Raw genomic sequence first — 24,735 nt, forward strand, 5'->3', positions numbered from 1 at the left:
ATAAATAAATGAAATAAACTGAACATTTATTTGATAATAAAAAAGATCATTTACATAGGCTCAAAGGACTTTCCACAAAATACTAATGTTATTAATTTTAAAGACAAAAAGAGTGACTTTACTTTGAAGAAACCTGGAACATACCACTTTAAGCGTTCATAATGAACACCACCAGTAGCAGAATAAACTGATTTCACCTGATAGTACAAAATAACTGGCCTGTACTCATCATGAAATTCAAGAAAACACTGAGAAACTTTCCTGATTGAAGAAGCTGAAGAGACTGGAGAATCAAATTCAACATGTGGATTCAACAACTGGATTGTCTTTTTATTTTATTTTTATTTTTTAATCATTCTTTTAAAATGTTTATTTATTTATTTTTGAGAGAGCTAGAGACAGAGCACAAGCAGGGGGAGGGGCAGAGAGAGACAGGGAGACGAGAATTTGAAGCAGGCTCCAGGCTCCGAGCCATCAGCACAGAACTGGCATGGGGCTCGAACCATGAACCAAAAGATCATGACCTGAGCCGAAGTCAGACTCTCAACCGACTGAGCCACCCAGGTGCCCCTGGATTGTCTTTTTAAATAAAGGTAATTTGGGGGACAGTTGGAAAATTTAAATGGGGTCTGAGAATTATAGAGTGGTTATGTTAATTTTCTGGTTTTGATGGCTGCATTATGGTTATATGGAAATGCCTTAGTTTGTGGGGAAAATACACTTAAAGTGTCTAAAGGAGTAGGGGCAACATGTCAGCATCTTACTTTCAAAGGGGTTCAGGAAAAATGTTTCTTCTGTACTTTCAACTCTTCTGAATACTTGGGATGGCCTCAAAATGAATAATAAAAATAATAGTAAAGAAAACTCTGAGAAAGAAAAGTGCCAAGGCACAGTTCTACCATATAGCTTTGATAAATACAGTTGTACAATTTTGGTACATGAACAGACACACCAGTGCTAAGGAAGAGAACCCAAAAGTACATAAACATGATGTCTCAAATCACTGATAAGAAGATGAATTTACTAACAAATGACTAAAATAACCAGATAACCATTTGGGAAAAGATAAATTTGAGTCCATATTTCTTTTTATATCCAGAACAAACTCCAAAGGAACCAGAGAGTCAAATGAAGAACAAACAAACAAACAAAAAAACCCAGCTATAAATACTAAAAGAACATGGGTGAATTATTTTATAGCCTAGGATTAGAAAGTCTAACTATAACTCAGAACAAGAAGCAATATAAGATTAATAGAATTCTATCTCCAAAATCTAAAACTCTTTTGCATGGCAAAAAGCAAGAAGCAAATGACAAACAAGGAGAATATATTTGCACATTACATCGTAGAGAAAAAGTCAGTCTCCCTAAAGTACAAAAAACTCTTAAGAAAAAACAGAACTTGTTCAGAAAAAAATGGGCAAAAGACATGAACAGGCAATTCACAGAGAAGTGCAAATGACCTTAAATATATGAAAAAGAAAAAAATATATTGATGCCTTATCCATCAACCTACAGCATCTTTACCACACCTTAGCTAGCTAGCTAGCGCCCCCCCCCCCCCCCAGCCCTGCCACACACACACTTTGAACTACTTGGTAAAATGGTATGTCTGAAATCTGTTTTGATATATGCCAACAACAAAAAATGGCAGAGTATCAATCAAATGTGATTAGCAAACTGCCATTAATAATCGACTCTAGATATATACACAAAGGCTCATTACACTACTCTTATTTTTGAACTTTTGAACATCTGCATAATAAAAAGTTTAAAAAAATAGGAATGAGTTGAATTCACTAGTTTAATAAAATCTATACCATGGAGTAAGTACTATGTAGCCATGAACAAGGACTGAGCAAGCTCCATCTGTAATGATCTGAAGTAATCCTCAAGATTCAGTGATATAAAAAAATGCAAGATACAGAATAATATATAAAGTAAGCATCTTTTGTTTAAGAAAAAAGCAAATAAATATGCATCATATATGTATGCACATTTAATTGCAAAAAAATATTGAAAGGGTAATAGAAACGAATAAAAGTGGCTGCCTGTGGTGGGGCGGATGGAAGAGTAGTGGGAAAAAAACAGGGCAGAAGGGAAAGGAATAAAAGCAAGACTTCTGCATATACCTTTTTATAGAAATTGGAATTTTGAATTATGTTTTACCTCTTTAAAAATCCACTAAACCAAAAAGAAAATTAGCAAATCCTAAATTTGAAAACAAAATATCTTAGTTGTATTTGAAATTAGTACAGTTGTTCCTTTTTTTATTGCACTTTATAGATAACCACATTTTTTTTTTTAATTTTTACAAATTGAAGGTTTGTGGCAACCCTACATCGAATGAGTCTATCGGCACCATTTTTCCAACAGCATCTGTTCACTTCCTATCTCTGTGTTGCATTTTGGTAGTTCTTTCAATGTTTCAAACTTTCCATTATTATTATATTTCTTATGGTGAGCTGTGATCAGTGATTATGACTCACTGGAAACTCAGATGATGGTCAGCATTATTTAGCAATAAAGTGTTATTAAGGTATATACATTATTTTTATAGGCATAATTCTACTGCATACTTAATAGACTATGGTATGGTGTAAGAATAACTTTCATATGCATCGGGAAACCAAAAAATTCATTTGACTCACTTTATTGTGATATTTACTCTGTTGTAGTGGTCTGGAATCAAATCCCAGTATCTCTCAGGTGTGCCTGTAATGTGAACAGAGAAATTATTTCAAGTGACTTTTGAATATAATTCTCTTTATGTCCTTGGTAGGATATACACAAGGATAAAGAGACCTGCAAAGAAATCTTAACTTTTATTCCGTATTTCTATCATTAGTAGTAACACATTGCGATTGTGAAACTATATTTTGTATACTGTAGTATATTGTAGAATAAAACAAAAAATGTCAAGAGATGCTTGGGTGGCTCAGCTGGTTAAGCGTCCGGCTCTTGATCTCAGCTCTGGTCTTGATCTCAGGGTCGTGATTTCAAGCTTTGCTTCGGACTCTGCAGGATATGGAGCCTACTTTTAAAAAAAGGTCAATAGGGGCGCCTGGGTGGCGCAGTCGGTTAAGCGTCCGACTTCAGCCAGGTCACGATCTCGCGGTCCGTGAGTTCGAGCCCCGCGTCGGGCTCTGGGCTGATGGCTCAGAGCCTAGAGCCTGTTTCCGATTCTGTGTCTCCCTCTCTCTCTGCCCCTCCCCCGTTCATGCTCTGTCTCTCTCTGTCCCAAAAACAAATAAACGTTGAAAAAAAAAATTAAAAAAAAAAAAAAAAAAGGTCAATATACACATGCTATTAGAAACCAGGATTTTTAGTATAAGGAAAAAAGAAATAGACCAAAGAAAGCCCTGTGGTAATAATAATTTGAATGAATATTGTCTAAACTTATTATTTTTTTTTTATTTTTTTTTCAACGTTTATTCATTTTTGGGACAGAGAGAGACAGAGCATGAACGGGGGAGGGGCAGAGAGAGAGGGAGACACAGAATCGGAAACAGGCTCCAGGCTCTGAGCCATCAGCCCAGAGCCCGACGCGGGGCTCGAACTCACGGACCGCGAGATCGTGAGCTGGCTGAAGTCGGACGCTTAACCGACTGTGCCACCCAGGCGCCCCTAAACTTATTATTTTTTAAAGTTATTTATTTATTTATTTATTTATTTAGTTAGTTTATTTATTTATTTTGAGAGAAAGAGTACGATAGTGAGAGAATCCCAAACAGGCTCTGCAGTGGCAGCACAGAGCCCAACATGGGATTCAAACCATGAGATCATGACCTGAGCTGAAGTAAGAGACGCTTAACTGACTGAGCCACCCGGCACCCCTAAATTTATTATTTTTAGAAATACATTTTTCGGGGCGCCTGGGTGGCTCAGTCGGTTGAGCATCCGACTTCAGCCAGGTCGCGATCTCGCGGTCCGTGAGTTCGAGCCCCGCGTCAGGCTCTGGGCTGACGGCTCAGAGCCTGGAGCCTGTTTCCGATCCTGTGTCTCCCTCTCTCTCTGCCCCTCCCCCGTTCATGCTCTGTCTCTCTCTGTCCCAAAAAAAAAAAAAAAAAAAAAAAAAAGAATACCATCAAATAAACATAAAAGTGAAAAGACAATTTAGAAAATCAGCATTTTGGAGCACCCAATGAAATAACTGATTCAGGAAATATTATCAAATGGACAAGTTGTTAGGGAAAGGGATATTCATCTTGATGTCAAAATACCACCTGGCAGATGGGGCGCCTGGGTGGCTCAGTCGGTCGTGTCCGACTTCAGCTCAGGTCATGCTCTCGCGGTTCGTGAGCTCAAGCCCCGCATCAGACTCTGTGCTGACAGCTTGGAGCCTGGGGCCTGCTTCAGATTCTGTGTCTCCCTCTGTCTGCCCCTCCCCCACTCATGTTCAGTCTCTCAAAAATGAATAAACATTTAAACAAAAATCACCTGGCAGAGAATTGGCTAAGTGCGAAGCCGGGGTGGGGCGGGGGGGGGGGGGGGGGTAGGCAAATGTACCTTTAGAAGGAGAGATCAATCAAGTGATCGAATTTATCATCAAAACAGTGGAACAGGCTGATTATTATATCCTCCTGAGTAAGGAGGTACAGGAAGTCGTAAGATGCCCTACAGTTGGTCTGGTTCAAGATGTCAGTGCAAAGGGTGAGGGGACTGTTCAACGTCAGAGCCTAGAGAGGTACAAGCAAATGCAATGCATGAACCTTAACTGTAGATAGGAGTGCAAAAATAAGTAAAAGGCCCTTAGGAGACCATGAGGGGCTGGAATCTAGATGAAATCAGAGGCTTATTAACTTCTTAGGTGTGCTAATGGTTTCCTCATTCAGGATGAACTAGGTTATGCTACAGTAACAGAGCCCAAACTCTCGGTGACCTAAAATAAAGGTTTCTTTCTCACCCATCTTGTGCAGCAATGTTTCTTAAGTACGATGCGTCCCAAATTACTGCTCTTCATGGGAAAGTAATTCTGCGTTTCCTTTAAGAACAGGAGAGATGCTTACTGATAGGGGTAGGCGATTCAGAATGTGATTCTCCTACCATTCTGCAACAGAAGCTCCACAAATATTGTTAAGTGCAAATGCTTCTGAAGGTTGCTTTTGGTTACACATTCCACTCTTTGACAAGAGTTGCTGTGCAAAGGGGTATTTTACTTGCTTCAAATAATTAGATTAGCACTAATACCATTTAGAAAAGTGGCAGAAATTAGTGTTTTATTTTCTGATAAGTACAATAGTATATATCCTTTTCTTGAGATAGTCAGTCATCTTAGTTTACAGGCTTTTTCTAGATACAGCCTTCTAAAGCGTATAGTTCTGTACTTGTAAAAACAGGTTCTACGTTTTAACCCACCAAAACATGTTAATGCGAGTTGTACTACTGCACGGAAAAGCCAACAGAATAGCCAAAACACGGCCAATGAAAATGGATCGACATCACCGATAAAAGCCTGAAACTTCTCCTTATATAGTTTTGTAAATGATCAGAATTTCATCCAACTTAGAATGCCAACTGAGGGGCGCCTGGGTGGCGCAGTCGGTTAAGCGTCCGACTTCAGCCAGGTCATGATCTCGCAGTCCGTGAGTTCGAGCCCCGCGTCGGGCTCTGGGCTGATGGCTCAGAGTCTGGAGCCTGTTTCCGATTCTGTGTCTCCCTCTCTCTCTGCCCCTCCCCCGTTCATGCTCTGTCTCTCTCTGTCCCAAAAATAAATAAACGTTGAAAAAAAAAAAAAAAAGAATGCCAACTGAATGAATTTTCAGTACTCTAAAGCGGACCTAGAAAAAAAAAAAAAGAGGTCAAAAAAGGCCATTCAAATGGCCGAAACGCAGAACACCGACAACGGTGAACACTGGTGAGGGTGCGGAACAACAGGAAGTCTCATCCACCGCTGGTAGGAATGCCACCGGCTCCCCCACTTTGGGAGACGTTTTGGCACTTTCTTACAAAATTAAAACAGGCTCGTCCCACACAACCCAGTAATTACACTCCTTGGCATTTAGCCAAAGGCGTTGAAAACTTCTGTCCACACAAAAAGCCGCACAACAGATGTTTACAGGCAACTTTATTAAAAACTGCCGTAACTTGGAAGCCACCCAGGTGCCCTACAATAGGTGAATGAATCAATCGTGGTATATCCAGACACGGAATATTATTCGGTGAGTGAGCGATCAAGACATGAAAAAACCGAGAGGAACCTGAAGTGCATTTATTAAGTGGAAGAAGCCAATCTGAAGGCTGCATACCGTATGATACCTACTATGCGACGCTATGCAAGTGGTAAAGCTATAGAGACGGGAAAAAGATCAGTGGTTGCCAGGGGTGGGTGGGTAGGGAGAGATGAATAGGCAGAGCACGGAGGATTTGGGGGCAGTGAAGATACTCTGTATGATACTATAAAGGTCATCATACATTTGCCCAAAGCCCACGGAATATAGGACACCAAGACTAAACAAACCCTAAGGTAAACCGTGGACTTTGAGTGATAATGACGTATCAGTTTAGGTTTATCAGTTGTAACAAATGCGCCACTCTGGTGGGGTACGTGAGAAATTTCCGGACCTTCCTCTCAATTTTGCTGGGAACCTAAACTTCTCTTTAAAAAATAGTCTTTCAAAAAGGAGGCGGGGGGTTCCTGATACTACCCACCCTGCCCTGCTACTCCACTAAATAAAGAGAATACAAAAAAAAAAAAAAAAAAAAAAAGACTTCCTTCCATCTTTTTTTTTTTTTTTTTTAAATTTTTTTTTTTTTCAACATTTATTTATTTTTGGGACAGAGAGAGACAGAGCATGAACGGGGGAGGGGCAGAGAGAGAGGGAGACACAGAATCGGAAACAGGCTCCAGGCTCTGAGCCATCAGCCCAGAGCCTGACGCGGGGCTCGAACTCGTGGACCGCGAGATCGTGACCTGGCTGAAGTCGGACGCTTAACCGACTGCGCCACCCAGGCGCCCCCTTCCATCTTTTTTAGTCAGGATTCCCTGAGCTACTCTGGCTTAGCTAACCTGTTCAAAACACCCCCATATAAACTCCTTCCTGCAAGTCACTTTCCTCCTCACATTTACCTCCAGATCTGCCTTTGGCAAGACATTTTACCAAATGTATACTCTTACTGGACACTGCCTTCCACCAAAATTAAGTGACTCAACGACATCTGCTGAGCCTTTTAGCCCACTGTGCCAATTTTAAATATTTTGGTAATTATCTTTATGTAAGTTATTATTTATCAACATCAACCTTTGGGAAAATGAACTGAGGAAAGAAAGAACCACCACAACTTGATGCCATTTGTTTTTTGTGGTTTTTTTTACAGAAGAAAAACATTCAAAGTAAAATATGAACATTTAATTACCTTTAAATAACGTATGTAATAATTTACATGCTATACATTCCCAAACACACTGAACATAAATTCAATTTTATAAGACACATACACAATCTGCTTTTTGCCAACACATACGCTGTAGGTCACTTCAGATGTTAACTGATTTCTCAGTCCCTGTGTGAGCACATAAATACACATATATATGCCTGAAGTTGAAGATAAACCAAAAACGCGTGAATATGAGAAGTCTGCCATGGAAGATTCTAAAACCACAATCAGTTAACTGGAACCAAGCAACAAGGCACAAAAGCTTCCCTTTGTGGTCACAAAGATTAAGGTTCCTGTCCCAGTGCTTAATTAAGTATGGAAATAGGCTTGGCTAAATCACAAACTATATTTTATAGTGCATTTCTGTCACTGTTTAAAAAGGAGTATTTTTCTTCTTACATAACGCATTACACAAAAGCATTGGAAAAATAAACAGGATTAGGTAAGTTCCCATACAATAAAGCTTTTTTTCCCATGTGAAAAAGATACTTGTTTATGCTCAAAACTAACAAAATAGAAGCATAGTAAAGAGAAGCATTAGGGATCTTAACGCAGGTTTCCTACTCTCCCTGAATCACATCTCTTGCCAGCCGTGTACTTAAACCTTCAGTTTTAAAGCCAGCTGAGTGAAGACCGTCAAATGCATGTGATTTTTTTTTTTTTTTCATTTAAAGATATGTTACTAGCACACAGAAACAATTAACATAACAAGGCAAACAGAAACCTCCTAGCATTTAAGTTGTTTTGCTAACTTTGTACTAGGCTATCCTTAATTTTCCTTTTCTTCCCCTATGTTAACGGATAAGATAAAAATGTTCCACATAGAAATGGCTGCTTTAAAATTCATGCAACCAAGCAAAATCTAAACTACCTGTACTAACTTCCCTTTTTTAATCCCAAAATTTTAAGGAAACAAAGTTTGTTTTAGGAAGAGCAACTCATTGAAAGATAAAACCGTACATATCTATATACTCTTCACTGTCTCTAAGAACAGTTTTAGAGCCTTAGCTTGTTAAAGTTACACAGTTAAAAAAGGAATAAAGCCAACCACAGAGCATCAAAAGAATGCAGTAATCCATACATAAAAGACAGTCAAATATGTTTACACATATTCAAGAAATCAATAATCTAAGTTGTAAGTAATGTCATCAAGTGTAGCACTGCACAAACTGGAATCAGAATTAAACCTTCGGTTTCATTAATCTTAAATATGGAAGTGGGACCAGCCAACCATGAACTTAACAGTGGACTTGTACATCTGTTTATACAGGAGTATTGTAGCATGCAACCCCTGCAGTAATGAGAGTGCAATTCTTTACAGATAAAACAAGGCTGACCAAAAGAAAAAAAACAAAAAAACCTTGCTCTCGGCTATAAAACCTAAGAGTAATGAATAAGTTGAGATTTTTAAGGCTTTCTCAGAAGTATTTTTCATGGCACTTCAACATTAAACATCACTAATAGGCAAAATATGTAAATACTCATGGTTACGTAATTATAAGTCCATGCCATGTCAATTATTAAGTAAGGGAGAACTTGGTCAATTAAATTAGAGTTAAGGAAAGTTATTCATGTTTGGCTGTAATTAACATACAAATCATACAGAAGTGTCAATTCACTAGTATACAGTACAAGTTGTGTTCTGAGTAGATCCGCCCATTCCACTCGTTTCTTAAAGAACTGAAAGTCATTCCTTGCCGGAAATGCAATTAAATGGACTTACTTCTCTCACAACAGCAGTTATTACCCTTTCTTCAACTACTCGACTCCAAAATCATTATCAGACAAATTCCTTTTGGTCATGCGCAAAGACCATTCTCACAATCCATTCTTGCACTACAGTCAGTCCAGAAAATACTCTATGCATCTAACAAGTCATTCTTGCCACACCATACTCTAAGCTGACCACACCGGGTTCCGATTTGGAAAACTCCTCAGCGTATTCACTGTAACGATTATCTGCTGGGTTGCTGCCCTCTATAGTTCGAAGAGCATGATTCACAGGTAACAGAGTTTGCTCCTTGAAACACAAGGAAGTTTTGAGGGTAGGTGATTCAGGATGAACTGAATGTATCAATTCCTTGGTGAGAATTCCATCTGTTGGCTTATTTTTACATTGTTTAATTTTCTAGAACAAATCCAAATTTGAAAAAAATTACTAATTGCACATACTACACGTTCAGTATAGGTTAGATGAAAGAAGAAACCAAGCTTTTGCAAATGTTCTCTTTATGAACAATACAAAGTTAAACCTCAAAAAATTAATAAAATCTACTGCAGAAGAGTAAGACATCATTGAGAATCCTGACTGTTTATACAACTTTTATAGTGAAAAATGGTTATTACACTTGACTGCAAAAGATCCTAAGCCTTCATATTTGAGAAGGATATACGTTACCTAGAAAGTATAAAAAAAAGTAAACATTTTATAATGAAACACATGTGTATGAGACCTTCACCCTGAATCACAACTGTATAATAAACACACACTTACTTATATAAAGGTTTTATTGCCTAAAGAACTTTCTTACATGGTTTCCCTATAATGGTTTGTTAGGTAAACACAACCAGCTTTAGAACACAAGATTAAAACAAAACAAAACAAAACAAAAAAACAAACAAAAAAAAAAACAAAAAGAAACAGAACACAAGATTTTAGAAGTATTCTTTGGCAAAGTATCACGCTCTCCAAATCCTTAGACCGCTCTCCAGCCAATCTGCTTGTGTCACCTACGTCTTGGGCTTGCCTCACTTTTTACACATCCTCCTACTGCTTCCTCAAGCGGTTATTAGTTACCTCCCATTCTGACAGATGACTAAGGAACAGTCCTGCCTGATTGGCAGACACGACAGTCTGAGTTACAACTGTCTACGATTTTTAAAGTAGGTACTCGCTGATCCTTTTTGCTTCTATATGAGGACTGACAGAAAGATGATACGAAAGTCTTAGAGTGGAGAGGGACTTCTTAAACAAGATACAAAAGAAGGCATAAAACATAAAGAGTCATCAATTTGTACACAAAACATATCATAAATAAAATGGAAAAGACAAAAATGGACTAAATGATGCCACTTGTGATAGCATCTATCTAGATAGATAGATAGATAGATAGATAGATATGAAACAGAGAATTAGCGTCTGATATATAAAGAACCCTTACGGATCAATAAGGAAAAGGCAAATATGCCAACAGAAAAATGAGTGGAGGTTGGAACAGGCCATTCACAGAAAAGGGAAAACCAAGTGGCCAGAATATATATGAAAAGTTATTCAACTTCATTTGTGATCATGGAAATCCAAAACTGAAAACAAATGAAATGTTCTGCAGTAGCTGAATGGAGAGACTGATATATGCATATAAGAGAATATTATACAGTAGTTAATAATAAAATGAATTAAAGCTACATGTATCAACATGGATAAATTTCAAAACAATGTCGAGTAAAATGAAGTATGATGATATAACAACCTTTATATACTTTTAAAACGTGCAGCTCCTCAAGCCGGGTGAAGGGTACATGTGCAATCATGTTGCCTGTTGCTTTTATACCTTATTAGAAAATATATTCTTTTGTATTTTTTAGTAAATATTAAAAATAATATTTTAAATCATATAAAACAGTCTTATAAATTCTGGATAAAAAGACAGAAGTATAAAAATATGCACAGGAATAATTAATGCTAAATTCCGCCCAAATCATGTGGGGATGGGCTGAGCAGAAGTATACAGGATCTTCAAATATATCCTATTTCATTTCTTAAAAAAAAAAAAAAAAGTGCTGAGGTATGATAAATATTAAAATCTCAAAAAGCGTGAAAGATACTCCAATATTTATTGCGTTCATATCTCTACTTTTCTGATGACCCCTGAACAACACAGGGGTTGAAGGAACCAAACCTCCCTGCAATCAAAAACCCACATGTAACTTCTGACTCCCCCAAAACATAACTACTAATAGCCTACCATTGACTGGAATTCTTATCAATAGCATAAACAGTCAACTGATACATATTTTGTATGTTACAATGTATTATATACTATTTTCTCACAATAAAGTAAGCTAGAGAAAAGAAAATGTTATTTCGAAAGGCATAAGGAAGAGAAAGTATATTTACAGTACTGTGCTGTATTTGTAACAAAAAAAAATCCACTTATAAGTGGACCTGTGTATTTCAAACCCATGTTGTTCAAGGGTCATCGGATATTGTACATCAGCTGTACAATATTAGTATTTCAACATTAAAATTCAGGGAAAGCAATTCAAACTTAAGAGGTTTCTACATACCAATTTACACTTCCAACATAAGGAAATAAACTAACTTAATATTCCAAATGTATTATATTAAGACACTTCAGAATACTTACAGATTCTAAGTCTTTAATATCTTTCTCTAACTGCTTATTTTGCTCATTCATATTCGTAATTATATTAAACACAGACTGTCTAGGATGCAATGTTCGGTCAAATTGGTGGTACATGTTTCTCCAAAACCTTTAGGACAAAACCAAAAAACAACAGCTCAATAAATTGTGTTTGAAAAAAAAACAAGTATAAATACCTCCATGATGCCAACTTACTTAAAATTGAAAGATACTGTATTTGGCTCCAAAACTGTAAATTTTGGAGATTTGGAAGTGTAGAGAGGATTTAAGTACTTCTTCTGGTCATCCAGGAGAAAAGGCCACAGGGAGTAAGTCTTCTCCTTTAACCTTGGTGTAATGAGAAAAACAAAGAGCTTTCTCACAGATGCTAATAATCATTTTTTATAGATCAGGCAATTCCTTCCCAAGTAGATTTCAGTTTTAATTTTTCCTTCTATTCACAGTCTAACCTCACCTTGTCTCTGCATTCTGTATTCTCCCTTTTCACTCATAATCATGAAATAAAACCATGTCTCTTTGAACATAACACAGGTCTACCATTTCTCTCACAACCATACATGACTCCCACAACTTCGTAAACGTGGTCTCTGTGACACCTATCTCAAATCACCATACACATGTATACAGAGTAAGATACTTGTATCACTCTTTGCCTCATTCTTTTAACCCTCCATAGGGGCCGTAGTACAAGTAATTGCAGAGCAGGGACAAATTTAAGTGGGAATGAGTACAATAAAAGGGAATTGGGAAAAATCAAGTCGTTATTCAACAGTAAAAACACACCAATTATATTGCAATTTTAAGAATACGTTAGGTGAAGTAAGTGGATAAAGAGTAGAATGGTTTAGATAGTACATTTACGAAATGAACATAAAATAGATAGGAGTAGAGGGAAAAGGGGAGAGTTTGCTCATTTTTCTATGATCCCTAAGATGGGTAAGTTCTTAGAGAAAGACTAATAGGAAATACATGCTTTTACGACCATCTTCCTTTTTGACAGGATGTTTGGCACTAACTGAGGACAGTGTTTCCTAAAATAGCTCTGTACTCAGCATCATCTGCTCCAAATTATGATAAACTGTGAATTACCATAGCATGGAGCTAAAGTCTTAATGGTCTTTGATTTGTTCATCTCTGTCATACTTGATTTCAGTTGCAATTCCTTTCACACATCTTTAGAATCTTCCACGTGCTCTCAGTTCTGCTTTTGAGTTGGTTGAGAGTGAGAGTGTGTGGCTGTCTTCAAATTACTATCAGACTTAGCTTCTCTAGTTCTTGGATACGCAAGAATCTATAACTGCTCTTTACTGGCTTGTAAGAAACCTAAGCGCAGAAACTCAACCTAAAAAAAATGTAAGAACTTCTCACGGCCTTATCCCACATCTCCTTTGTATCAAAATCTAGCCAGAAACCCCTACTCCCAAAGACTGGTTAGGAAAGAACAGATAGGAGACCCAATTCAGGGACAGACACACTATGGCTAACATATTTTCCCCAAACAATTGTCTGCTTAGAAATGTGAGAACTGTGGCACCGGGTGGCTCGTCAGCTGAGCGTCCAACTCTTAATTTTGGCTCAGGTCATGATCTCACGGTTCGTGGGACAGAGTCCATGTTGGGCTCTGTGATGACAGCAGGGAGCCTGCTTGGGATTCTCTCTCTCTCTTTATCTCTCTCTCTCTCTCTCTGCCCCTCCCCTGTGAGCAACTACGTGCTCTCTCTTTTTCTCTCTCTAAATAAATAAACTTTCAAAAGAATTTTTAAAAATTTTTTTTTTAATGTTTATTTTTGAGAAAGACAGAGTGTGAGCGAGAGAGGGGCAGAGAAAGGGAGACACAGAATCCGAAGCAGGCTCCAGGCTCGGAGCTGTCAGCACAGAGCCCGATGTGGGGCTTGAACTCACAAACCATGAGATCATGACCTGAGCTGAAGTCAGATGCTTAACCAACTGAGCCATCCAGGTGCGCCGCCCCACCCCCGCCCCCCCAAATAAAATTATTAAAGAAAAAGAAATGCAAGAAATATAAAGCCTCAAATTACCTTAAAACCAACAATTGTAAAATTCTTTACCAAACCTTAAAACTTAGTGATCAATACTTTGTAGGAAATGAAATAGTGTAAGGCTTTTCTGTTCTAAATATATATTCAGACTAGAAAGGAACATGAAGGGGGTTTCCAGGGTGTTGGCAATACTTCTTGTTCTAGGTGCTGGTTACATGGATGGATGAGTTTGAGATGTGCTGAGCTTCGCACTTAAGCTATATGTACTTTCCCATGTGCATGCCACATTTCAAAACAAATTTTTTAAATGTGTTTTTACTATTAACCTGAGGATGTGAGGGATCTTCAGAAAGTACTTAGCTTCAGAAATACAGACAATAAAATTCAGTTCTATTACAAACTGTCAAGGTATTTTATTATGTTCAACCGTGATCTAGGTTAGACCTCAGCTAAGTAGGGAAAAAAACCAGTCCATTTGAAGCAAACCATCTTACTTGAGTTCTTCTCTTTCCTTCTGACAATTTCCAAGGAAGTTTCCAAATTGGCATGAATGAATATGTTCATGGATCTGAAGGAGAAACGCTTCATTGAATTCAAAGGCTTGTGGAAACTGTTCGGTCAAATGCCACACACATTCCAAGAACTGAGTAAACACCGGTGAGACTTCCTTTGGGTCACCATCCAAATGGCCACACCTAACCCCCCAGAAAGTACAAGCTTTTGAAAATGCCTCTGAGAGAAGACAAGTGTTCAGGTATTATTAAATTTAAACACACACACAAACACACGAACCAAAAACTTTGTGATATTGGTATTAAAAAAGTATAATTTTTTTTTTATTAAAGCAATTTAAACCTGAGTTTTTCAACCACAACTTTAAAGGGTATATTATCTTCTAAGTACCACAATCCAGACAGAAGGAAGGTAATGAATTGCCATAAAAATTAACAAAGGTATGAGAATTGAAAGAAGTAACAGAAAAAAATTAAATCAGTTTTCATACAAAAAACAGCACTCTCACCTGCCTCTGGACATGTGAGCTCATGAAGAACAGAAATACTCTGGCACTCTAAAATAGCTTTATTAATTTTACAAAATATATAAGTGTAAAAAGTATGACTCACCTCTCTGAAAACTTATGTCCAAAAGAGATCCAATCCTTTTCTATTAAAACCTTAATAAGAAAAAGTAAAATGCAATTTACAACTACTTTCAATTTCTTTTGTTTAAAACGGATTAAAAACTATTATTTTAATAACAGCATTTACCCTTTCAACTTATGGTTGCAAACAGAACAAAACAATTTTTTTTTTAAGTTTTTTAATGTTTATTTATTCTGGAGACAGAGAGACAGAGTGTGAGCAGGGAAGGGGCAGAGAAAGAGGGAGACACAGAATCTGAAACAGGCTCCAGGCTCTGAGCTCTCAGCACAGAACCCGATGCGGGGCTTGAATCCATGAACCGCAAGATCATGACCTGAGCCGAAGTGAGACGTTCAACCAACTGAGCCACCCAGGCACCCCCAAATTTTTGTTTAGTTATAGGTAAAATATAGAAAGAACCTGGATTAGGGGCTGGTTTAACAAAGAGCAAAAATGATGCATAAAAGAAATGGTAGTCCTGTGACTTAATCATTTCAGTTGTATTTATTACATTTTAAATGAAAAGTACATGCTATAAAGCACTAGTACATTTACATTTTTATGTGTAATATCTGCATAGTAAAAAAACTAAGAAAATATAAATCAAAATGGTAACAGTGGTTAACTGTGAGTGGTAGACTGGGATATAAGTTTTAAACCTTTTGGCTTACTTGTACATTACTTATATGGCGCTTACCAAAAAAAAAAAAAAAAAAATATATATATATATATATATATACACACACACACACACACACATACACACACACACACACACACACACACAGAGAGAGAGAGAGGGAGATGGGGAGAGACAGAGAGAGAGAGAGCAATGAAAAGTTTACATTCAAATTCAAATGTTGATATCAACCTCTTGAATGAACTGTCTTTATCTGTTTTCTCTGTCTCAACTCTACTGAAGAGACAGGCTTCTGATTTTTTTCAGTCTAATTTATGTAACGTATCTTCTTCGTATACCACGTAATTTCATTATATAATCACCAAGTACATTTTCAGTATTAAAACTGCCACATTCAGCTTCTCTGATTTTGTTTTAAATCTCTCCAGAAGGCCATGTAATGTGATGGGGAAAGATGCAGTTTCTGGAGCCATGTTGCATGGGTTCAAATCCTAGCTTTGCCACTTCCACACTTGTGTGACCTCAGGCAAACGGTCTTCAGGCTGGAGCCCCAAATTTTACTGCAGGCCCTCTGCCTTTCCTCTCCACACCCACATCTAAAACCTCACTCAGTATCTTTCTCACGAAACTTAGTCATCTGTTTCTCTCAGTGGAGAGAGCAAGAGAGCAGCACCATCCATCCTGGCAATGGAGTCCAGATCTGGAAAATCATCCTGGAAGGGGCCTCCTCTCTTCTACTGCACATTTAACCCAGGAACAATTCTTATGACACTACTTTCTCAATATTCCTGGAGGTTGAACCCTACCCTCTTGTATCTGTGTGGGACTGCCCTACTCCTGGCTGTCTTTTCTCTTCTGAGTTATCTTACCAGTTTCTACACTGGTCTCCTGCCCTCCATCATCCACTCCCCTCCACCTGGAAGACACCAAGCCGTCTTTTTACAAAGAAGATCTAAGCAAGTTACTGTTCCCTCTATTTATTTTTTTTTTAATTTTTTTTTTTAACATTTTATTTTTGAGACAGGGAGAGACAGAGCATGAACAGGGGAGGGGCAGAGAGAGAGGGAGACACAGAATCTGAAGCAGGCTCCAGGCTCTGAGCTGTCAGCACAGAGCCCGATGTGGGGATTGAACCCACAAACCATGAGATCATGACCTGAGCCGAAGTCGGCCGCTTAACCGACTGAGCCACCCAGGCGCCCCCTGTTCCCTCTATTTAAAGCCCGTTAATGGCTCTCACTACCCAAAGAAGGTGAAGGTCAAATTTCAGTCTTCTCTTCCTCAGGCTTTCATCTCACTATATTCTTCTGCACCCAAGTAGCCCACTCCGACACCCTAAGCCCCAGTCATCACGCATACCTGCAGTCAGCTAACGGATCTATGCTTTGGTTCTCATTGCTCCTTTTGCCTGGGAAGCTCTCGCTCTGTCCCAGGGCATTTATCACATGACTTCATTTGAATGTCTAGCAAACAATTAAAGCCAAATGTGACACAGAAAATATTCCTCACCTTACACTCTCAAGGTAAGCTGCACATAATTTTATCAGGAGCACTTCCATTCGGCCTATCCCAGATTCGGCATGTTAGTGCCACCAAATAATGGTGCTGAAAGGGATCTGGTGATGGTGAACTTCCCTCTGTCTTAAAGATGGCATACATTTAATAATTCTAACTAATGACAACTTTCTACCTTCGCTTCATTTACTTTACTTGCCATGAGTTAAGATGCAAATTTTGAAAATCTAATCACGTTAAAAGACAAAAAACAGGAGCCAGGGCTTTAGCTTCACAAAGCAGAAAATCTAGGGGCGCCTGGGGGGCTCAGTCGGTTAAGCATCCAACTTCAGCTCAGGTCATGAGCTCGTGGTTTGTGGGTTCGAGCCCCGCATCAGGCTCTGTGCTGACAGTGCAGAGCCTGGAGGCTGCTTTGGATTCTGTGTCTCCCTCTCTCTGCCTCTCCCCTGCTTGTGCTCTGTCTCTCCCACTCTCTCAAAAATAAGTAAACGTAAAAAAATAAAAATAAAAAAAATAACAAAGAAAATCTATTCAACTAGAAATTTAATCTTCAGATATAAAACATGCTTCCTAATGTGTAATTACAATTAACAAATAAAGGAGTTTTAAACAGAAAGTTTCCTCTAGAATATAATTCCTTTTAATGTTTTCATTATGTATTTTTGAGACAGAGAGAGAGGAAGAGAGAGTGCAAGCAGGGGAGGGGCAGAGAAAAAGGGAGACACAGAATATGAAGCAAGCTTCAGGCTCTGAGCTGTCACGATAGAGCCCAACGTGGGGCTCAAACCCACGAACTGCGAGATCTTGACCTGAGCCGAAGTCGGATGCTCAACCGACTGAGCCACCCAGGTACACCTAAAAAATAATTTTTAGGGGCGCCTGGGTGGCGCAGTCGGTTAAGCGTCCGACTTCAGCCAGGTCACGATCTCGCGGTCCGTGAGTTCGAGCCCCGCGTCAGGCTCTGGGCTCATGGCTCAGAGCCTGGAGCCTGTTTCCGATTCTGTGTCTCCCTCTCTCTCTGCCCCTCCCCCGTTCATGCTCTGTCTCTCTCTGTCCCAAAAATAAATAAACGTTGAAAAAAAAAAAAAAAAAATTTTTAAGTACTCTTATTTGTGCCTTGTTTTACTATATCACTCATATTAGTCAGATAAAAATGAGGGAGAAAATACTGAATATTTCTACTATAACCTTTTAGGAAACAACTATTAAATTTAAAAGTTGTTGGGTCACGGGTGGCTCAGTCAGTTGAGTGTCCGACTTCAGCTCAGGTCATGATCTTGTGGTTCCTGAGTTCAAGCTCTGCATTGGGCTTGCTGCTGTCAGCCTATCAGCACAGAGCCTGCATCAAATCCTTTGTTCCCCCCCTTCTCAAGCTTGCTCCCTCTCTCCAAATTAAAATTAATTAATTAATTAATTTGAAACTCGTTTTCAAAGAGGTGGCACAAACTGAAATCAGTCTGATTCAAGTTTTTTGAAACTCAGCACTATATATATTTTAAGCCAGAAAATTCTTTGCCGCAGGTGCTGTCCTACGTGGTATAGAGTATAAGCAGCATCCTGGGCCTCTACCAGCTAAATGTTAGTTAAATCCTTTTCTTTGTAACAATCAAAGCTGTCTCCTAACATGGCCAAATGTCTCCTGGGAGGACAAAATCGCTCCTATTTGAGAATCACTGGTCCAGCCAAATCACTCCTTACCATGAATCCTTTGATTGTCCTGTAGTAGGAATCCAGTAAGAGAGAGCCAAGGGAACAGACCTGGGACGTCCTATCCCAACCATCAGAACAATGCACCAACACACTTGCACTTTCAACCGTTATTGCCTGGAAAGAAAGATCACATACTTAGATTACAGCAGAATACGTTTTAGTTACATCAATTAAGTTCTATTTAAAAACGACACTAGCAAGTATTGCATTACACAGAAGAGCAAGGATTGCAATGGTAATGTCACGGCATAATTTCCAAAAAGAAAAAAAAAAAAAGGCAAAACACAATAAAAACACAAAGCATACCAACAAAAACCAAAACCAAAACCGCTGTTTCAAAGTATTTGGGGATTTCTTTTTAAGTCCCTACATGAAGTGCCACGTGATCTTTTAAAGCTCAAATGAAAAGAAGCCTCATTAAGGAGGTAACACGTAATAAAACTTATCTGACTGGAAAAGATACCAGGTCCCAAAAGAATAAATGTATTCCTTCCCAACCAGTATAAACCCCCAAACCAAATATGAGAAAAGAAGAGTTACTTTGGCTAAGAAGATTGCTGCATCCATAACAGCTTTGATATGGCGAAGCCATCCTGAGCTCTCCAAACCAGAGTAGAAATCACTGACAGAAAGCCCTTTGGTACCATTAACTAGAAAAGAAGGGAAAAATTTTCAATTAGAATGAGGCTACAGTCTCCACTTTTCCTCCTCAAGCTCTCTCTGAGTTAAATGAAAAAAAGAAGAGGACAAAATAAAAAGCAGGACTCTATAAATGAAAAGATGCTAGGAGAAGCTCAATAATGGATTTTGGGGGTATGTTTTTCTGTCATTCTTCATGCTTAAGTAAAGCTCCAATCTCTTTTAAAAAAAACTTAAGTACAAAGTGTTTAATTAAAAAGTCTGATTTTTTTTCATTAAAGAATTTTAAATTTATTTTTGAGAGAGAGTGAGCGAGCGAGCACGAGTCAGGGAGGGGCAGGGGAAGAGGGAGAGAGAGGATCCCAAACAGGCTATCTACGCACTGCCAGTGCAGACCAGTGCAGGGCTTGAACTCACGAACCATGAGATCATGACCTGGAGTCGAAATCCAGAGTTGGACATTTTACCAACTGAGCCATCCCAGCGCCCCTGATATTTTAATTTTTAAAATTCCACACCATGACTGGAAAGACACCTTAGTACTTAAATAGAGCATTACTATCATCAATTAATCAATCTAACAATAGCAATTTCTGTAACACCATTAGAACTTTGCTGTCCAATACAGGAGCCACTATCTACCTGAATATGGCTATTGACATATGTTTAGTCCAAACTGAGATGTACTGTAAGAGTGTAAAATACACATTAGTCAATTTCTAAGACTTAAAAAAAAAAAAAACACCTAAAATGTGTCATTACTAATTTTTATACTGATTACACGTTAACACAATGTTTTTAATATATTAGGTTAAATAAGTACGTTGTTAAAATTAATTTCAACTTTTTTTTTTTTGGAATGTATAGGAAATTTTTAAATTACCTTAATTTTAAATTTTATAATTGGACTAGCATTATATTTCTATTAGACAAAGTTGCCTCCAAGGCAAGCAATAATTCATACCTTCCAATAACTTCTGAAGGCTGGACCGCATGACATGAATATTTTCAATTCCAACAAACTGAAATCTAATATTAGAATAGTTGTCTTCATTTTCATAACCTTTTCCAGCTGCTCTGTTGGCCATTGCATTCAGCTAAAATTTAAAATTTTAGAAATTTAGAGATAAATTGCTTTTATCTTTTAGTTCACCAAAACATCACGAAAGCACTAAATGAACCGTATTTTACCAGAGAGTTTAAAGAACACTTTAAAACTGAATATGCTACCATTTTTTAATGAATAAAAGTGTCACATATGTTATTAACGGTAAAGAGGGCCACTAACAACACGATTGCTATATAATGGAAAGTTCAGACAAGAAGTTCCCCACAAATAATTTATGAAACTAATTCACTTATGTTTGTAGTCAGTTTTCCATACGTTTGCAGTATTTCAAAATTTAGAAGAAGAAAGAAATATCTCTTATCTGAATCCTAAATGATTCAGAGATGAGCAGAGCTGGGAAGTTTTTCTGTTGCAGAATGAATGAGACCCACTTCAGAGCAAGCCTGTGGAGCCCTTGACCATCGGAGAGCCACAGGGACCCTGAAGAATCAGATCTGAAATACACATCAGGTTATTTGAGGTCCTCCACATTAGAGATTACTGGAGGCCCACATGGTACATACCATGGCATGTAATCCACTAGCCTGATATATCTCCAAGAATTGGGCCAAAATAAGGAGAAAACAGACTGCCAGTAGGCCCCATGTCTTTGGTCACTAGATCAAATGTAGAAGTTCATTTAAAATTTGGCATGTTTTAATTCTTCCAGACTAGGATTTCATATTACACATTATTACTGTTTACTAAGTATTCTTATCAACTTGGATGAAACAAAACCTAAATTGAAAGAAAAAGTAGCTTTTCATTCAGTGGATGGGGGCCCAGTTTGGTAACAAGAACAGTTCAATTCTAGCTGCTGGCTCCCTGGCTATTCCGCACCTAAGGTGAAAGTTAGATAGTAAAACGCTTCCACATTATTACTACTTAAATTTGAGTTCATCAGATGAGAGTCAGAGATTAAAATGCTTCCACATTACTACTCAAGTTTAACTAGTATAACAAAACAAAGAGAGAGGCCTGTTTTCTGTGTAGAAGTCAATTATACAAATGAGAGGTATAAGGTCCTGAGAAACAGATTGCCCTCAGGCCTCATATTCAGAAAGTCTTGTGTTACAACAATCGTTTATATCTAATATCATCTAAAAGTAGTTCTGACCTATGAACCCACCTAGATGAAACAAGGAAGTAAAATAAAATTTGTCTTACGATATCACCAACATTCTAGACTTCTAAGAACGTCTTTTCTTGTTAACAAGATAAAAGATTATCAAATTATCAATTTCTAATTTTTAATATTTCTTAATTTACTCAAATTAATCTTCAAATTCATCTTCTGTTTCTTCCATTATCTTTTGTGAGAATGCACAATGATGAGAATAACTTCTAGAACAACTACCGTTCCTTTCAACAAAACTGCCTAAAATCGTGTTCTATATCGCTCACTCGCTTTTTCTCATCGCTTTCTCTTATTTTCTCATCATTCCAGATTTTTGAAGAAATCCTCACTATAATTCTGCCAATGTCCTTTTGTGTAGCCCACCAGCTCTGCATGCGATGCTATAATAAAAATTAAAAGTGATGTTAGCTATTACCATTGAGGATTTTAATTACTTTAGTTTCAGGATCCAATATGCATTAGTTGTTTAACTGTGTTTATAAAAAGAAAAAGGGATTCTGACATTTGGCCCAATGATAAAAATTTAACCTAACATTATAGATGCCTAACAGAACTGTTTCCTGTTTACTATTTATAATTCTCTAGTTCAATGTTTCTTAAGTTGAACTCACTATTTTCCTTATTTTCTTGAGTATTTCAATTAAGGCCCATTATTTTAACAAAAAGTATTTTGACAATTAAAAATTCTACCAAAAAAATTTAGTAAGATTTTCTAATTTTTCACAACACACATACTATTTAATATTTCTTCACAATAACATAAGACTTACACATCATCAAGAGCTCTCAATATAAAGTTCAGCTTTTCTAAATTTACATATAAATCAGAAGATATAAGAAATCACACATCTGGGAAACAAGTCTCCTAACCTGGCATCCTTTTAAAGGCTGCTTTCCTCAGTATCATTAGCCTCAGTTCATTTAAAACTAGGATTCAGATAGGTCGATTATGGGCAATTAGATCAAATCTCACTAATTAAAGTAACAAAGATAATGAAACAGACTATACTGTATTCAAGACACGTACTTTGGGCCTGGTATCCATTACATACATATAGCGATTGACTGGGTTGGCTTTACTAATGGCTTGAAGCAAATGTTCATCCTCCAGGCACCTGGCACTGAATCCTGACAGTGGCTGACTACATCGACAAATGGCAGCCTAATTTTAAAAGGACAGAAAACAGATTATTCAGAGATGTCTAAAACATGTCTAAAAAATGCTTAAAAGAAAAACAAAAGTTAAAATCAAACATGTAATCTGTTTAAAAGATGGCAAGACAATTAGAAGATGTTAACTCTAAAATGCTATTAGAATTAAATGCTTTTTTAATACCTTGGTGTTATGTAAATTTTCCCAATATTTTCTTCTAGTAAGAAACTGAAAAGCTTCCTTGCCTAGTTTGATGAAAAATTCCTAAATTCTAAGAAGCAATACTTGGTCAATTCTCTATCATGTAACCTACTAAGATACTTGCATTCTATGCTCTAGATTATAAAATACTTTGAACTCAAGTTCAAGTAGGAGATTAGTCAATAAAGGTAGAACAAAATTTTTAAAAATAGCAACATTTGAGCTTTTACTTTCCCAAAGCTTTTAGATCTCTACTGAGAAATCAGATCTTAATATAAAATGAGACATAAAGTAAGAAAAATGAGTTTCAGTTTAAATTTGAGTTAAAACATAGTCAATCTAGGAGGGCAAACATATCTGTAAGAAGTAGTGAATGTTGGATTAGACATTTTAAAGTCTTAAAGAAAGATTGAAAGATTTACACCCATATACTTTTTCTCCAATCTCATCCATACCAACTCCAACTTAACCCGACCCAACATTCCAACCATAGCGTTTAACATTAAGGAAAAAGAGTAACATAAATTCACACATTCACATATTTTAAATTCATACATAAAACCACGAGAATCTAATAAAATAGAAGAAAATGAGGACTGCTTTACAACATTCTTTTCAGACATACTTTCTGATTTGGTAAATTGGGCACTGAATATCTATTTTCAGCCAAGCTTTCCAATAAATACTGTATACAAATGTGGGTGTGTCAAATAGAGGCCATACCCAGTCATAACTCCCTATGACTTTGTTATGAAGAGTAGATTGAGAATTTCTGTTTAAAGTTTTACTTTTTACCTCTGGCTCCCTTCTAAAATTGAACTAAAATTCTAATAAAGACATCTAAAATGTATAAAATCAAAAAATCAAAGAGAATGGAAAAGAGAAAAGTACAGTAGAAATATTAACAAAATTTCAGTAAATGAAAGCAAATTGATAAGTAATAACCAATTTACTGGAACAAAGAAAGCTGCCAAGTTGTTATAAGTCCACAAGAACCAAGTATTCTGAGCAGCAAAATTTACCTCTGATTTACCTCTGAAAGCCTGACCCAGAGTATAACTGAAAATAGAACTGGCTGAATATCTGTATGGGGACTAGTTAAGGCTCCCACATCTTCCCTCGCCCTGAAGACAAAGTTTATCCTATGAAAAGGATTAACCCGAAGACTCTGGACAATAGGCACAGCTGTGGGTGTAACCCTCAAAAAACAGGAGGATGGGGCGGTTGGTGGGGGGGGGGGCACCTGGGTGGCTCAGTCAGTTGAGCATCCGACTTCAGCTCAGGACCTGATCTCATAGCTCGTGAGTTCAAGCCCCACGTCGGGCTCTGTGCAGACGGCTCAGAGCCTGGAGCCAGCTTCGGATTCTGTGTCTCCCTCTCTCTCTGCCCCTCCCCTGCTCACACTCTGTCTCTCTCTCTCAAAAATAAACAAACATTAAAAAATAATTACAAAAAAAACCCAGAAAGAATCCAAAGATAGAGATCACACATGCACACAAACTTCTGAACAGCTTTGTAGTACCCCACTTTTAAATATGAGAGGGCAGCTAAGAATCAGGTATTTTGAAAGGCATGAAAAACAAACAAAAAAATAAACAGAAAAAAGGAACTCTGAGCAACAGACAACTAATGTGGGAAGCAAAAGAATTCTTTTTAAAAAATCTTTAATATCTTCAGGGAACCCAGTCATCACGGCCAAGAAAAGTGTCTAAAAAGTTCAGAAAATA

General features: G+C 37.6%; 1 protein-coding gene across 9 annotated transcripts in view; it reads right to left on the reverse strand.

The window, feature by feature from the left end:
- The window catches only part of MTMR6 (myotubularin related protein 6), a 66,341-nt gene that overhangs the window by 21,441 nt on the left and 20,165 nt on the right, over nucleotides 1–24,735 (reverse strand). For 6 of the 9 annotated variants that reach the window (XR_003967165.1, XR_003967164.1, XM_030307964.1 and 3 more), the window contains exons 6-14: nucleotides 22,682–22,816; nucleotides 20,373–20,505; nucleotides 19,310–19,419; nucleotides 18,758–18,883; nucleotides 14,887–14,936; nucleotides 14,257–14,457; nucleotides 11,958–12,089; nucleotides 11,745–11,871; nucleotides 2,652–2,715 (exon numbers count right to left, since the gene is read on the reverse strand). Coding sequence is in view for 7 of the 9 variants with exons in the window: in XM_030307964.1 (XP_030163824.1) it covers nucleotides 2,689–2,715; nucleotides 11,745–11,871; nucleotides 11,958–12,089; nucleotides 14,257–14,457; nucleotides 14,887–14,936; nucleotides 18,758–18,883; nucleotides 19,310–19,419; nucleotides 20,373–20,505; nucleotides 22,682–22,816 (1,041 nt within the window). In the remaining 2 variants the exon portion in view is untranslated. Of the gene's footprint in view, nucleotides 1–2,651; nucleotides 2,716–7,286; nucleotides 9,506–11,744; nucleotides 11,872–11,957; nucleotides 12,090–14,256; nucleotides 14,458–14,886; nucleotides 14,937–18,757; nucleotides 18,884–19,309; nucleotides 19,420–20,372; nucleotides 20,506–21,920; nucleotides 22,035–22,681; nucleotides 22,817–24,735 lie in introns of those variants that run through there. The other 3 variants (XM_036064272.1, XM_030307948.1, XM_036064270.1) reach the window with 3 other exon arrangements.

Source organism: Lynx canadensis, chromosome A1 (assembly GCF_007474595.2).
Source record: "Lynx canadensis isolate LIC74 chromosome A1, mLynCan4.pri.v2, whole genome shotgun sequence".
Classification (NCBI taxonomy): Eukaryota; Metazoa; Chordata; class Mammalia; order Carnivora; family Felidae; genus Lynx; species Lynx canadensis.